The sequence below is a fragment of the Corvus brachyrhynchos genome, unplaced genomic scaffold (genome assembly GCF_000691975.1).
Source record: "Corvus brachyrhynchos isolate BGI_N302 unplaced genomic scaffold, ASM69197v1 scaffold262, whole genome shotgun sequence".
NCBI lineage: Eukaryota > Metazoa > Chordata > Aves > Passeriformes > Corvidae > Corvus > Corvus brachyrhynchos.
Genome location: NW_008236626.1, coordinates 2,312,378 through 2,328,154, shown reverse-complemented (window position 1 = coordinate 2,328,154; position 15,777 = coordinate 2,312,378). Strand labels below are relative to the sequence as shown.

The window sequence follows — 15,777 nt, the reverse complement described above, 5'->3', positions numbered from 1 at the left end:
TTAAACCAGGAATCCTTTCCTTGTAACAGGTATTAAATAGCAATGTGCAAAAAGGAGGATATCTCTTGCACAGGCACATAGGGGAAATGTTACCCTTTCTGGGTCAAATTTCACTGTACCTACACTCAGCAAAAAAGATCCCCAGCGAAGTTTTATTGCAGAGTGGACTGGAGACACAGACTCTCTCCTTCCCCTGTTCATTCTGAGTTTCTGGTTTGGATGTATATGTATACAAGACATGTGAAAACCATTATCTTCTTCACGTTTAGAGCTTGGAATGATAGGAGACATCCCTGTGTTTTGTTTGTACCACTCTTGGGAGCAGGGATTACCGTGGCAGGGAAGGCTTCCATCTAGAACAGAGTTGAAAAGATCACTAAGTGTCCTGGCTTTTTAGAGGAATGATGATGCAAGACACTTCTATTTCCCAGCTTTTCCTTCAGAAAACCCCATGATCATGGGCAAGTTTTCTTCCAGCTTCTTGGGATAGGAAAATATTATGTTGTTTCTTGCAAATTCCTTCACTGGATATTCCTTCACTGTATATTTACACCCTGCCTACATTTTTTTCCCACTGTTTGCTTGCCCTGAGGAGAAACCTTGGATTTTTTGAACATACTCCATTTTCTACTCCAGATGTTCAGAAGTAAAATGTTCATGCAATGAGCTAGTTTGGAACTTAGCCTTGCTGCTGCTTAGTGTTTTAGGCTTTCCTTTTCTTCAATTTTTTTTCCCCTTAATCTGTTTGAACTAAGTTTCCCATGCTCTTTCTCCTTTTATGTATTACCTCAGTGTGTGAACACTAGATTTTTTCTTTTATTCACAAAAGTATAGTCTATTTCTAATAAAGTCTTATCTGACAGCATCCAGCTGCTTTTATGGACCTACAGCAAATAACATTTTGCACTGGGGAAAAACATTGGAGGCAATTATGTGGACAGCGTGTGCACAAGCTGTAACATAATGAGCGTGTGTGTTTTAGAATAAATGTGTACCAATCATGTCATCTCTAGACTCCAAATGTTGTCATGGCACTGAGCTATAGGATAGCACTGGTGGGATTGTTAGGGAAACCTGCATCCATACATCATCGTTAGCGATTATTTTCCTTCCATTTATATTAATGCATGCTAATATTTGCATTACTTTTGCCATTTCTTTTTCTCTCCTCACAAACCTTTTCTCTCCCATTTCTGTTTCTTGTTCTGCCTGGTCTGTTCATGCATTTGACACAACAGTTTTCACATTTACTTGGAGGTATTTACCACCAATCCCAACCCCCTTTTCCAGTTCCAAGGCACTTGTGATTTCCTTAGACTTGTGACTAAAAACAGTGGCTTGTACCTGGGCCGTGCAAATCGATGCCATAAATAAGCCCAAAGCATATTTATGTGTGGAATATTGTAGCAGTTTAGCACCATTTTTCAGTTTGCCTGTATTGCTGCTGATCAAAGGGAAACTGTGGAAGGAGATGTCTGATGAAAATCATCTGCTTGAGAATGCAAATGCTCTTGCTTGTCTGGCAATTCACGCTGTTCTACACACTGACCCTCAGCACAGGCGTCAGTGAATTTTCCTTTGATAATAAAGGAGAGAAACAATTCGGCCAAAGCTTAGGCTTACTTGGTCCTGCTTCATTTTCTATAGAGGGGGATTCTCCTGTTGAGAGAAGGGAGAGTTCTGTAGAGGATATTTTAGTTGCAGGTGAAATAGAGGAATTAATCTGCACTTCAAACCTGATAGTTTAGAAAAAGCAAATAATATCAATACTATCAAATAACGTGTTCAGTGACCGGTAAAGTTTGAGTACATATCACAAAGGTGACATTAGCACTAGCAGAGACTAAAGGTTTAACTTTCTCTCAAACACAGCCATGTGTCTCTGTGTCAGACATGGAGGTTGTGGTCTGATGTACAAATACAGCAAAATCCAAAGTCCAAATTTGCCAAAGCTTAAGAAAGCTCAAGATTCATATTTGAACCTAAATCCACACTTGATTTTTGTTTCCTCTCAAGAAACTGTATTGAAGCTCTTAAAATTCATGTTTTGTTGATGCTTCATCTTTCACAATCCAATTCTTTTCTAGACCACCATTTTTAGGAAATGAAATTTGACTCAAAATTTTAGGATATTGGGTATGGACATTAAAAACTTTAGAGTGTAACTTAATTTTAGAGCTACATAAAATTGCCAAGTATCTTTTTTTTGTAATGTAACATTCTTTGTGGAATATTTAAAGGAAAGGTTTTGTGCCTTTTCAATTACTGCCTGAGAACTGATTTCTCTCTCCAGTTTCTCCTCTTAGCACAGATTGCCACTGAGCTTGACTTTATGGCTGAATTGACATCTCAGTACAAAAAGGATTCCAAGTGATTCAAATTGTTACACGATGCTCTGGCACCTTGTGCTGGTTATATCACCTCCAATCCAAGTGGTTTCAGTATAAAAATAGACACGTTGGAAAAAGAGCAGCTGTCATCTTTTATGCATAGTTTTAAATTTTTTATATGCAATGTTGGTGTGTGTGGAAGGTGCTGGATGAACCCTGGGGCTGCTGCAGGCCCTGTCCCACAGTGCCAGCCACCCTGGCCATGTTCTAGAAGAAACCTTTCCAGGTAGGAAGGCAGTGGCTTTCTTTGAGAGCTGAAAACAGATTTTGGGGTTTTTTGGTTTGTTTTTTTTTTTTCAGTTTTTGCTTTGGTAATTGCTTGTTGGTTACAAGTCATTTTTGAGACTTGAGGATTCTCAGCAGCATTCCCAGAGTAAAATAAAAAACCAAAAACCTCCATTCTGATATTTAAACGAGAGCCTGGAGACCTTAGGAAGCAAATTAGGTTGTTTTGGATAGCAGTCATTGTCTATTTTAAGGGAACTGACACTCAGTCTTGACTCTGTATATTAATAACTTGTTTCTCAGAATTAAAATTAGACATATATTTTTCTTCATTCATACCAGAATTTCTTTGCATACCAGACACCATGGACATCATATTCCTTTGGCTAAAGACCGAAAAGAATTAAAAATTTAATCTTCCCTCCACATTCACTCTTTTATGGATGTCTTGAGGGGTTTTTTTGGCAGGGTATCTGTAGCTTCATCTGTGGGTTTTTATTTATATATGTGTATACATAAATACACAAACGTTTTGTGTCTCTGCCCATTCACCCTCAGGAATAATTCTTTTATTCACCATGTCCAGATTCTAGGCCTCTTGCAGCCCCCATCCATCCTGCTGAGCCCAGCAATGTGGGGAGGGGCTGCCCCTGCACCCCCAGCTCTGACAGAGGCACCTCCTCTGCTGCAGTTGTTTGTCTCAAATCTAGCATCCCAGATCCTCCTGATTCTTGGCAAGCTCTTATGCCCTAACAGCCTTGGTTATTTCAAATTCCCTGCACTTAAATGTGCTTTCAGAATGAATGCCTTCAGCTTAGAAAATGCTGCCATGCCTTGGATAATGGGGTGAGAGGTTTAACAGTGGCAGATTGTTCTTATGGATGCATGAAAAGTGTCTTATCAGTACTTTCTCAGAGTTAAATTGTGTTTATTCAGAAACTATAGCACTGGTATGAGTATTGCAGTTTTCTGCTAGCACATTTATATAACCATCAAATTGCTGCAGTGCAAATCCGGAGCTATTCAAAGCAGATCTTCTGTAGGAGTTTAACTCCAGGGGTCTGCATGTCTATGTTAGTCTGAGTCATAAAGCACTGAATTAAAATGTGCACCCTTGACTTTTGATTGCCCCAGAAAGCAAAAGAGTAGGGAAAAACTTTGGCTCACCACCATCAGTTTGTTTAAATTGCAGGCTGTTTCATATTGAGATCAACAAGAAAATAGCCTGAAAATATGTTCCTGAAGAATTCAGCATATTGCAAGAGTCTCCTTTCCTAAACTAAAATCATCTATAACTTCCAAATACATAATACATAACCTGCTTTTGATTTCCTTTAGAAATCCTTGGGATTTTACATTCGGAATAAAGACTAGACCTTAACCTGCCCTCTTGCATGGGTTTGAGATTTGTGATTTTCTGTGATAAAGGGGAAGGCACAGACTCCCAGCATCTTGCTGCATCCACAGCAGACCATGACTGGGGGAAAGAGATGTGGTTTGCCCTGTTTAAAATGTAACATGCGTGTCTAAATTCTGAGGATCTCCTACATAACAATTTAGGGTGTGAAATTACCAAGGAACTCCGTTTTCACGATCATTTATAACAAATTTAGCCAAAATCTGGCTAAAAAAGTGACTTTCCACTTGCTGAATATAGATATCCATGGGAGGTGTAAGTGTGGCACAGCTAACCCATGCTCTGGTTAGTGATACTCTGTCCCTGCTTTGCTGGCTCTGCAACTCTCTCACTCCATGCTTGTGATCGTTGTCAGGGGAGAGATTCATTAGTTCAGTAGGGTTGTTTAATTGAGAAAGTACCTTCTTTCGGTTAAAAAGCCAGAAGCTGGCATTCCCACCTCGTCCAGCCTAATCCTGGCAGGAGTTAGGTGAGCTCCACCGCATGCTCTGGGTAACTGCAGGATGGGATCCCGTGCACAGGCAGAAGGGGTGACTGTGAGGCTGGCTGGAGTAGTTCAGTTGGAGTTCAGGGGGGGGGGGGGGGGGGAATAATGCCAGCTTTAAAATAAATTATGGAAGAAATTCTGTTAGTTTTTATAGATTTTATTTTTGAAAGATTTAAAAATAAAGTTTGTGGGGAAATTTTCTTGGATTTAGTTTACACAAGGATCTCTGTGCTGTTACAGTTAATGTAGAGAAGGAACACAGCACAGGAATAATCTATTATTGTTGTTGTTTGGTATAGTAAGTACAGAATAAGGAGGCCTGTTGCCAAAGAAAAGGAAATTGTATGTGTGGAATAAAAAGTCTTAACACGATTATCGGACTCTGTTTTCAGCAGCAGAGGCAGCACATTAAGTGTTCTGGTGTCTGTGGGCTGCATTTCCTGGCTACACTTGATTATATTTCAAAACATGCCATATCAATTGCATTGCCCCATGTCTACCGCAGGAAAAATCCTTGCAGTATCACATAAGGAAGGGAAATATAATTTCATCTTTTGTCCCACCTGTGGAGGGAGGAATGGCTTCCTCCTCCACAGTGCTTTCTGAGAGGATGGATTTGTTTCCCAGGTAGATGTTGCTTCTGGAGGATGTCTGGGAAAACATCCTGACAGTGCCATGGTACCACAGTAGTCACTTTCCATTGGAGCCTTATTACTTTGGTATCTTCCAGGGATGCAGCTCCACCTAAAAGATAAGGAAAATAACCTCCAGCTCTGTCTCTATTTTACTGTAATAAACAGGGGAACACCCACATCCCATTGCTACCGCAAGCCAGCTGTGGAGACTGGAGTACCCATGCTCTCTTGTAGGCAAGCTTTTTCAAAGTATTGTGTTTTTCAGGGGCTTTTGCTGAGTTACTCACTGACCATGTTTCTTCAGTGGAGAAAAACTGTAAAATGTGGCACTATTTGCCTGTATGAGGACTCAGGATTATCCCCAAAGTCTTTAGCTCTGCTGTGGCTGTGTCTGCATGGAGACAGGTCCCGTGGTGTCTCAACCAACTGCCACACTGGAAACACAAGACATGCTGTTAAATATATGTAGTGCATGTAGGAGAAACCTCTGTTCCAAGAGAGCTTGGTCTTTGGTCTTTAATTTATACAGAGCTTTCCTCCTGTACCAGGATGCTGTGAAAAAGAGAGGTGAGGAGGGTGTATTGCTGTGGCGGATGTGCCACCAGACTTGGGGATGTTTGTGTTGGCGCTGGAATTAAGTGGGACCTTTTGCAGCACAGAGATCTGGGAGTGCAGCTCCTCTTCCCATTTTGGCTGTACAAGGAGCTCACATGCACAAGACAAAGCCTCCCTCACGGGGTCAGGGAGCAGTCAGCACTGTTGGAGAGACTTGGGAAAGGTAACTTTAAGTTCAGGGCACAAGCCATGCAATTTTTCTCCCCTTCTTCAGCTGCTGTCACAGAAGAACCAAATGGTCATTTCTGTTTGCTGTAGGCCAGAGATCCTTTATGCACTTCCAAGTCTTAAAACAAATAAAGTAAATCAATAAGGTGCTGTCATGCTTTGCATGTGGGGTAATTAATTTATAAAGTAAAAACTGTTGGAGTTTCAAAGCAATGAATCAAAGATAATTTCATTAGTGACTGCCTTTATATTGTCCTCATTCATGGTGCAGATTGAGTGACATGAGTTCTTGTTAATGTGTTTGTGTAATTGTCAAATCTGACTTTTTTCAGATACTTGGAAGGAAACCATCTGCCTGCTGTGCCGAAGGGGCTCTCTGCCTTCAGACACCTGACACTGATGTAAGAAGCACGTGGTTTCAATGTTAGGAAAATTGCATGACTCTTTCTGCACTATGCTGTTGGTGGAACATAAATAATTAGTATTTGGGGGGGGAGGGGGGTGGAAAACACCAAACCCCAAAACCTTCTGTAATTTGAATTTGGAAAGAATTTCACGGTGGATGCTGCTGCCAATAAATGTTCATAAAGAGTGAGGTGCCTGAGAAGCCCCTTGCTCTGCAGGACATCGAGAGGATGAAACTCTCACGCTGGCTGCTGCAGTTTCACTTGGCAGATTTATCTGTAAAGGTCATTAGCAGAGGAGACACATTAATTTGTGCTAGATGAGGCAGTATTTATAATGCTAAGGCAATGACAATTTGCATAGCTGTTTCTGCTGTGAACAGTCATCCAGATAGAGACACAGCTAGGCTTTGTTCTGTAAATTGCTCCCTGAAATACGCAGGAATGACATTTCCTGCCTCAACTATTTATCAGGAATTTTCAAATGCTGTTGCAATCAGCTGTGCAGATACTCCAGTCAAATGGGCTGGACTACCTCAGACAAAAACAACATGGAGGAAAAACTGGAATCCTTTGTTTTAAGAGTGTTTTTTATTTGGAAACATCTCTAATTTTGCTTTTCAAGGAAGACCAATAACAAAACAAAATGTTCTGGTCGAGCCTAAAAGACTTTTTAAAATGAAAAATGAAATTTTGTTCTAGTAGCTGTCAATATGAAGAGCATATGGAAATGGGGTGCCTAGATTATATTGCAAAGCAAGTTGGAACAGTAAATATTCAGCAGTATTTGTATCATTTATTCATTTGTTCTTTTCATTGAATGCTATATGCTGGAGATATGCCTTAATATGTCTGAGCCTGAGGCTTTTTAGGGGAGTCTGATGTGCTTTTCCATTAAAGCTCATTCAAAATTGGTCAGAAAATACACCAGTTGATAATATGTGACTTTTCAATTTCTTCAAGCATTTGCTGTGCAGATATTATGTAATCTTTTAAAAAAAGGCATATTTCATAATTCATACATGTAAATTGTATTTTCTCTGTGTGTTTCTTCAGTGATTTGAGCAACAACAGCATCAGTGTATTGGCCAACCACACCTTCAGCAACATGACTCAGTTATCAACGCTGTAAGTAGCCCAAGTTTTGATAACAGTTTTTTAATTGCTTTTCCAACACCATCTTAGCTGTTGAGCAATTAGTGTAGATCTTGTTGCTTAAGCATGTGGCTTTCCATGCTTCTCTGTGGTTGAATTAGTAGAGAAATAATCCAAGCCAACACAGAGTTGTGACTGTGCTCTCCCCTTCTGCAGCATCCTGAGTTACAACAGGCTCCGGTGCATCCCCGTCCACGCCTTCAACGGGCTCCGGTCTCTGCGAGTGCTGTAAGTGCAACTCCTCCAAAGCAGCTGAGCTGCAGCTGTGTTGGACTGCAGCTGATGGCAGGGAGGGTTTAATGGGCAGGTGGTCATGAATATTTTCACGTAATTAGCTTCAATGTACTTGTACTCTGGTGCAAATTGCCTGGTGGAGGCCAGAGCAGGTGAGTGCTAAGGAAGCAATTACGTATTTGCAGGATGAGCAGCTTTTCTCTGAAAGCTCAGGTACAGGACCTGTTGTGAAAAGAGGTCTCCAAAAGACTGCATAGAGTCTGCCTCCTCTGCCTGAACAATGTTTGGGTGTTCCACAGCAAAGGACTTTTCTCTTTGTCTGTAAAAACTTGGTTGTAGAGTGTGAGTTTCCATTGGATGCTTCAGCAAGAGTGTAGTTGTGGAAAGCTCGTGCATTTTCAGAATATTTTCTACTGATTCAGATTTATGCAGGCAAGCTTTTACACAAAAGAATGCAATCTGAAGGGAAGTTAGAAGCCCCCATGCTAAATCAGTGAATAAATCAGGCCAGTGGCTGGGCACCAGTAATGTTGAGATGCCTGTCTCAAATGTCCTGAAGTTGTGAATGAAATTGCACCTCATATTGAGTGGGGGCCTACTCAGAGACATCCATGTGTGGTTTATTTCTTGGGAGGTCCTTTTCTGTACTCTTCCTTTCTTTCCAGTGCAGCTGCTTTCAGCAGCTTTCTGGATTGAACCATTTGTTTACAATCTCTTGTGAAAGTCATCTTCATATTGTCTCAGAGTGTGGGCTGTGGGCCTGTTCCTCACAGCAAGAGCCTCCTCCCAGCTATCCTCAGGCATCTACAGGACTGGCTCCTGCTTCTGTCTCATATTCACTGCCTCTCACCATCAGAAACAAGCCCTGGGCTGGGTTTGCTCAGTTGCTTTTGTGGACACCTGGCCCCCTGTGCAGCTGTCAGGAAGGTGGAGAAGGCACCTTCCTCCCCACAGCCCAGAAGCACAAGTGGGTCACCAGGACTTGCACAGTAACTAAAGAGAATAAATTAAATAGCTTGTCTGTGGTGAGATTGTTCAATGTGCTGAAGGAAAAGAGCTCTGAACAGTCGAAGTCAGGGCAGAGGAGCTGAAGGTTGTCCTGAGTGCTTTGAAACTTCACATTAGTATTTTCTCTGTTGAAAAAAAAAAAAAAAATAGATGACGTTCACATGCAGAAGTTTGTGTTAATTTAAAGAGCAGTGGTTGCTGTGCACTGACGCCATAAATGTGGAATCAAAGTGTCAACATGGGCAGTACTGGGATTGTGGAAGCAATAAGGCAGAGCTGCTTGGCTGAGACCTTTCACTGTGGTTTCAGTGGTAAAACAGATATCTCAGTTTCAACCTCCCAAATTACAAGACAGCTTTGGATTCCCACTTTTCATTAGTAAATACGAGAAAGATACGTGATTTGGATTTGTTGTTTTAAGTTTGGCTTGGGATCCTGATTTTTAGTGCACTAGGATGGTCACATTTGAGCTGTTACACGAGTCCTGAAATTCAGCCACAGATTAATATATTCTGTTTCATGGCCAAATAAATTATTCCATATGGAGCTGTCTTCTGGCTTGCTTCTGATATGCAAGCTAGCTTGATTAAAGCTCGTGTGGGGCTCTCTACCCTGAATTACAGTGTAGATAAACCATGCCTCCCTCTTTCCAATAGCTACAATTTGTCTTTTCACTTCTGTTCTTGCTGGCCACAATATGGGCAGAAACAGAGGGCAGTATTCTAATGACAACTGTTGTATTTTGGCTTTTTTAAATGATCTGCTAATCAAATTGAAAAAATATCTTCCTCTTTCAAGGGAGAAACTCCCCACTGCCTTGCACAGAGCAGTGAAATGAAGCCTAAATGGGAATCTCTGTTTGTGCTCCCTGCATTTGAAAGCCTCCAGATTGATTTGATTTATTATGGCCCACAAAACCCTGGTATCAGCTACAACTTTTGCCACGTGTCCTCACTGTTGCTACTAAAAATCAATTCTCCAAAGAGAAAATGGTTTCCAAGAGACAATATGAAATCTGTTATTGTCATTTTTTTATTATCTGTGCTCTCAGGGGAACTTAAAAGAGGAAACATCAGCAAAACAATTTCCACCTTTTTTTTTAATACGAAGAAGATAGGGATCTCATTACCTTTGGCTGTGTGTGCCTTTGAAGGTAGCAGACCCTTCTCAGGAAGGTCTTCCAAATTCCTTATGTTTTCTTTATTTTTTGCCTCTCTAGTAAATGCAGTAAATAAGTGCTTTGAAAATCAGAATAATCACAGCTGCATGATGCACTTGGTCTTAGACAGATACTTCATTCTCTCTTCCCTTTCTTAGATTTTTCAGCACAGGCCCAAGTGAGAAAACTGCGGAGTCAACATGTTTATGTTTGAACCTAATATCTACCAGTGTTTACACAATCAGGTCTTTAATCTCAGCCTTCACATGGTTTATCCACAATGGCAGCCAAAGGGTGCTGGGGAGCACACGACATAAAGTCTGGAGAATTTTTTTAATAAGCAGAAAGTGATATCAGTAGGTTTTTGAGCCAAAGCTATTACAGTGAAAAGTTGTGGGTTTGTTTTTTAGTTAATTTGTCCAAAGCTAGTCTTCTTAGAAACTAAATATAAACAGATTAAGGAAACTGAGATTGAGACAAGTTATAAGTATTAGAACTCTCTGGATGACCTGAACAGATTATTTTAAGGATTATTTTGTAATCACATATTTTTATATGTGACTTAAGAGGCAAAGTACAGAAATCAAAATACTTTCTAAGGTCACTAAATAATTGTCCATGTTATAGTTAGGGAAAAAAGGGATAAAATTACCTACTGAATATTCTATTAACAGATATTCTAGTTCTACTGAAAACTGAAGGATATTTCCTGCAGTTCAAAGCTCAGACAAGCAGTAATATCTCTGCTGATAAAGCTGTCACCAATAATCTTCGGGCACAACTTTGGAACCAGTTTTTGCAATACACTTTCATTGGTGGGTGCTGCACTGATTTGACCTAAGAGAAGTATTTGTCTGTTTCTTTACTATTATTATTTTGCATCACAGAATGATTCCTTGTATTTATCCAGTCACTTTGTAAAAGCTCTGCTGCTGTGAGCATTGAGCAGTGACACTGTGGCTTCCCCCTTTCCCTGACATCCGAGCTGTGTCGGTTCCTGCAGGGTTTGGCACCCTCTGGGGCTCCCTGTAGGTGTTTGCCCTTGATGGGTTGTGGCTCTGTGAGCTCGACCCTTTGGCCACATTTCTGTCCTCACAAAAACACATCCCCCTTGTGTCTGTAGTAACCTAATGCTGTGGACAATGGGCTGGCATGCAGGACGTGGGAAGGGTTCGTAAAAGAAAAACAACCAGAAAACCCCAGCCCAAAAGGATATGTTGAATTAATTTCCTTCCCTGAAGACAAAGGAATAAGTTAGTGAGATTCCATGGAGAAGGAAGTTTTAATTTCAAGAATTCTCGAGTGTTCTGTTACTCTGTCCTCCAGAGGAGATCCACATCACCTCAAATCCATACCCCTGCTGTGCACTAGAGTTTAGACAAGAGGATCCCTAGAAGTTGTGCTTTTGAGGGAGAATACACACATCAGTGTGTGTGCTTTAACTGTCCTAATGTTAAAATTTTATTTGACTATTTGCTTATAAGAATTTTTGGTATAAAAATGTGTTCCTGATGTAGATCCAAGAGGAAAGATTCTGTTGCACTGTTGAATTCTCTTGCCACTATTTATTATTGTGAGTTTTAAGCAGGGTTTAGAATTTGTCATTTCATTTTAGTTTCAGGAGTGATGATGTTGCTGACATGATTTTTTTTTTATTAAAACACAAGCATTTGCATCCATGAAACACCTCGGTGTTTGGGACATGTAATAAAGCCAATCATTCTAAGGTTTTTATATTTGATGGGTTTAACTTCTTGCAGATAAATGGCTATGTCATTCTTCAGCTTCTCTTGGATGTTTCCAATACACCTAGGAAAGAAAATGTACCCCTTCACAGGATAAACGTTACTGATACAACCCAAAGATTAATATAAGTTCTGTCATCTGTTTACAGAGAATTGTCTTGCAGATCTTGAAGCCGTTTAAAAGATCAGCAGTAAGCTCATTATGGGCAGCTGCTTATTTAAATGTACTCATTTCCTTAAACACTGATGACAAGTGGATGGGTAGTCCTGCTCACACCAACAAAATACCCCTTGTTTAATAGCTGTGGGGTTTGTCTCAGTTGGTCATTCTGTACAGAATTAGTGAGTGTGTTTTATCTGGAGTTACTGTGTGGGAGCTCATATCCTTCCTGTTCCTGTTCAGATTAATTTCTTGGAGATACACCCTTACATATGCCAAGTTATTATTGATAGTCAAAACCAAGGTATGCTTAAAAGAAAATTTCAGACTCAGGATGTTGGAAGGGCATCATGTAGATCCTGGTGCAGCTTATAGTGGTGTTAGGGAAGAAAGGTTGCAAAAAACAGGTGCTTTTGTTTTCATTTGGGGCTATTGTCCATTTCCATGGCTTGAGATTTGGGTTGTTTTAAACTCAATGTTTCAAAAATATGTGCACTTACAGAAATAAAAGATGTGACTGCTGTGTCAGCAAATCAAACAGTAAGTTAGAAAATGAATGACTCAAGGGCAAGAGCTGCTACAAAACACACAGCAGCTCTCTGTTTTCCACCCTCCTCTGCCGTGTCTGGAGCACTGACAGTAATTCCCATTTACGTTTCCCTGTGTAACCCACACACAAATGTATATCTCAGAAAAGAGATAAAGTGGGTGCTTAAATTGTCCTGGCAACAGTGGAGAACCCTTTCACTCCTTTCAGGGGTCCTGAAAATGCTGCTAAAAAATGATAGTTCCTTTGCACAGGGTGAATAATGTCCGAAAACTGATTTCAGGTGCTTTCCTTGGTAGCACAGAGAGGTATTTTCTACTGTAAGAACGGGAAAGTGTGGCTATATTTACCCTTGGGGACCCTTGGTCTCTCTCCTAGGATCTCTCTGCAGTCAATACCTAATTTAACTTTCACAATTCTTATTTCCCCTGCTCTGTCTCTGCTGTGCTTCTGGCTAATGGGATTGTATAAGAGAACACAGGTCTGTATGTGAGGGTCTGCTTGTCATCAATACAGTTCTGGTAGCATAAATGGTATGTCACCTTTTTAATTTACAGCAGTACTCACCAGCAATTCTGATTGCATCATTGTTTTCAATGCCAGCATCTAGAGGTAGTAGTGATAAAGCGTGGAAGTTCATGAGTTGTGAAACTCATAGAAACTCTCAAAGAATCAAAATTAAATACCCTTTTTAAGCATCAATTCCTTCAGTTGCAGGGAGCAGACAAAATACTGTGGTTTGATACCTTCCTGCTTCTCCCCCTTCTAGGACACTCCATGGAAACGATATTTCCAGTGTTCCCGAAGGTTCTTTCAACGACCTGGTGTCCCTGTCCCATCTGTAAGTACTTCTGCCTGGGTTCATCTCTTTGATTGATAGTTTCACATTTGTAAAGCAGTGCATATTGGTACCAGTGTAGGATTGCATTGCTTTTTTGTTTTTCCTGCTCACTTTCCATAATGTGCTCTGGATATTCATAGTGCATCAGTTCAAAGGAAATAAAAAAATGCTAGAACCTGTTGTTATTAGTTATAAAAATATTTTCTTAAGGAAAACCAAATGAGCAAGTGTGACAGTTTTCTCTGCTGTGGACTTTGTGTTTAAAGTTTTCTTTCAGCATTGTCAATGTGAAATGCAGAGTGTATGATGGTCTGAGAGTGAGACAGGAAACCTCCCACAAAGAGCAAATATTAAGCAAATGTGAATTCTTTGCTTAATAAGTGTCGTATGTTTTGCATACTGAAATGTTGTCAGTATATGGACTTGTTGATGAATCACTACTGCAAGACATATATATTTAATCACATGGAAATTGGTCATTTCACAGCATTCATACTTCGTTCCATAGTTTGCAAAAATTATTAGACATTCAGCTTTTTGAGGAAATCACTGTTGTGCTGGTAAAGGGCCAGGAGACTTTCAAATGCAGTTTAGCTGATGAAAGAACAGACAAAGGGCTGCAGTGGCTCCAAACTAAACTTGAGTGACCAGAAAATGCTTTTTCATTGAGGTAGTGTGTGCTACTTCACAGTATTGGGCAATAAATGTAGGAAAAGTGATTTTGTGTAGCATATTTCTTGATTACTATCCTCAGTTTATCAGAGGGTTTGTCTTGGTCCCTCTGAGAAGCGAGTGGTTTCACAGGCTGATACGGATGTTTTCTGCCCTGATGCTGATGTACACATGTGTGCATTTAACACAGGTTTATATCTATTTATTGTCTCTTTTCAACCTTTAACATGCCCTCCAGAACACTTCCCTGAACACCAGATTCAGTTGGATATTTAGATATTTTCTGGATAGCAGATACATCCCTGGACTTTATGTTTCTGTGGAGCTTCTGTCTCTGTTCCTCTCTGGACAATAAAAAATAAAAATATCTCGGATTGGTAGTGACAGAAATCATGACAGCAACTTGGGCAACTTGAGCAGAGAAATAATAATCTCTGTTTCCAGCTTACACCTTGGTATCATTGGTTTTGTGCAAAATGTATTTGTTTTTCCTGTTCCCAGTTTAGTCAAGTCATTTTGTGTGTTTGGGATTGAAAGTCTGACTGAGCTGAAGCCCTGCACCTCCTTCTGGAAGTGCAGTGACACCTCCCATACTGGGAATCTGGCTTCTGGGGGTATTTTTAGAACTCAAGAAATAAACATATCGTGTCCCATTTGTTTGGATTTCCCTCAGGGTTTGCATTAAATGAAGTGCGGATTCAGTTTTCCTGGGTAAACCGTTCACCTTAGGGAGTGATAAAAGCCCCTTTGGCCCAATACAATCTCTGCAGTCTTTCTGTTCAGATATATGTGCTGCCAGAAATGTAAAATACACAAAGCCCAAATGAACAGTAATAAATAGGATCCATAAAATAAATAAGACCTGTCTGGGGTGTAATTTGCGCAGTTGAACAGTTGAATTTTACAGTGCAATAGTGCTCTCCAGTTTCTTAAAGGGGATCCTGAAACTTTTAGCAACCACAATGAATTTTTTCTTCACATGCCAGAAAAAGCTGTGCTTACTCAAACCAAGTCATATATAATTGAAAATAAATGCATTTTGAGCTCCTCCTGATATATAGATCTTCAAGGAGAAAGCATGCACTTGGAGTCAGTTTGAAAATGATAGAAGGAGTTGCTACCCATCAAACTCTTAAGGCATGGAAGAACAAAAATTTTTCTTAACTGTGCAAGGTGTGTGGCTGAGGGTGGGATTGGTGTTCTGGCAGAGGCGAGCTGAGTACCAGGGTGTGGATCAGGATGGTCAGCCCAGGCCTCCTGTGTCAGGACAAGGGGGACATCAAACTAGCTTTTAGAATTGCAAAGAGATGTTTGTGTAGCACAGACAAAAGTACAGATTTTAGTCGGACACTTTTGCAGCAGTTTTGAGTTGGTCTGTAATTGGAAGAACAAAAGGGAAATCTAGATGGTTCAATCACTTTCTCCATAGCTGTTTAAAGCCTGTAGGAAAATATTCACCAAATTTCTTTTACGTCGTAAACATCATCTCACTGAAATGGAAATATTATAACAAACTGTGTGGCTTTAGCTCACTAAATTTGGAGGTAGGTTTTTATGTGCTGTACGCTGCTTTTTTTACTATTTATTACTTTATTTAGTTGAATCCTATAATTGTCTATTTAAGCCATGACTCTACTAATGTTTTTAGTCCAGGGCCATGATAAGAATGCTACAGCACTACTGTAGGATCAAGTATAATGTTACTTTAAAAGAATCCAAAATCTGCTGGGATGGAACTGGGATGCAGTTCCTGTCGTTGCTGTCCTCACCATTCTTTGATTCAGTGTCCCAAGTACTGCCCACGCACAAGCTGACCCTGGGGCACTCCAGGAATTCCACAAACCCTAGGGAATGGATGATGTTGGGTACAGCAGGTATTTCCAACATATTTCCCATACAATGGGATTCCTAATCC

At 40.3% G+C, this 15,777-nt stretch overlaps 1 protein-coding gene across 3 annotated transcripts in view; it reads left to right on the top strand.

The window, feature by feature from the left end:
- SLIT3 (slit guidance ligand 3) overlaps positions 1-15,777 on the top strand; it is a 470,081-nt gene that overhangs the window by 381,616 nt on the left and 72,688 nt on the right. For all 3 annotated transcript variants that reach the window (XM_017726544.1, XM_017726545.1, XM_017726546.1), the window contains 4 exons: positions 6,270-6,338; positions 7,398-7,469; positions 7,653-7,724; positions 13,119-13,190. In XM_017726544.1, the coding sequence (XP_017582033.1) occupies positions 6,270-6,338; positions 7,398-7,469; positions 7,653-7,724; positions 13,119-13,190 (285 nt within the window). The remainder of the gene's footprint in view (positions 1-6,269; positions 6,339-7,397; positions 7,470-7,652; positions 7,725-13,118; positions 13,191-15,777) is intronic.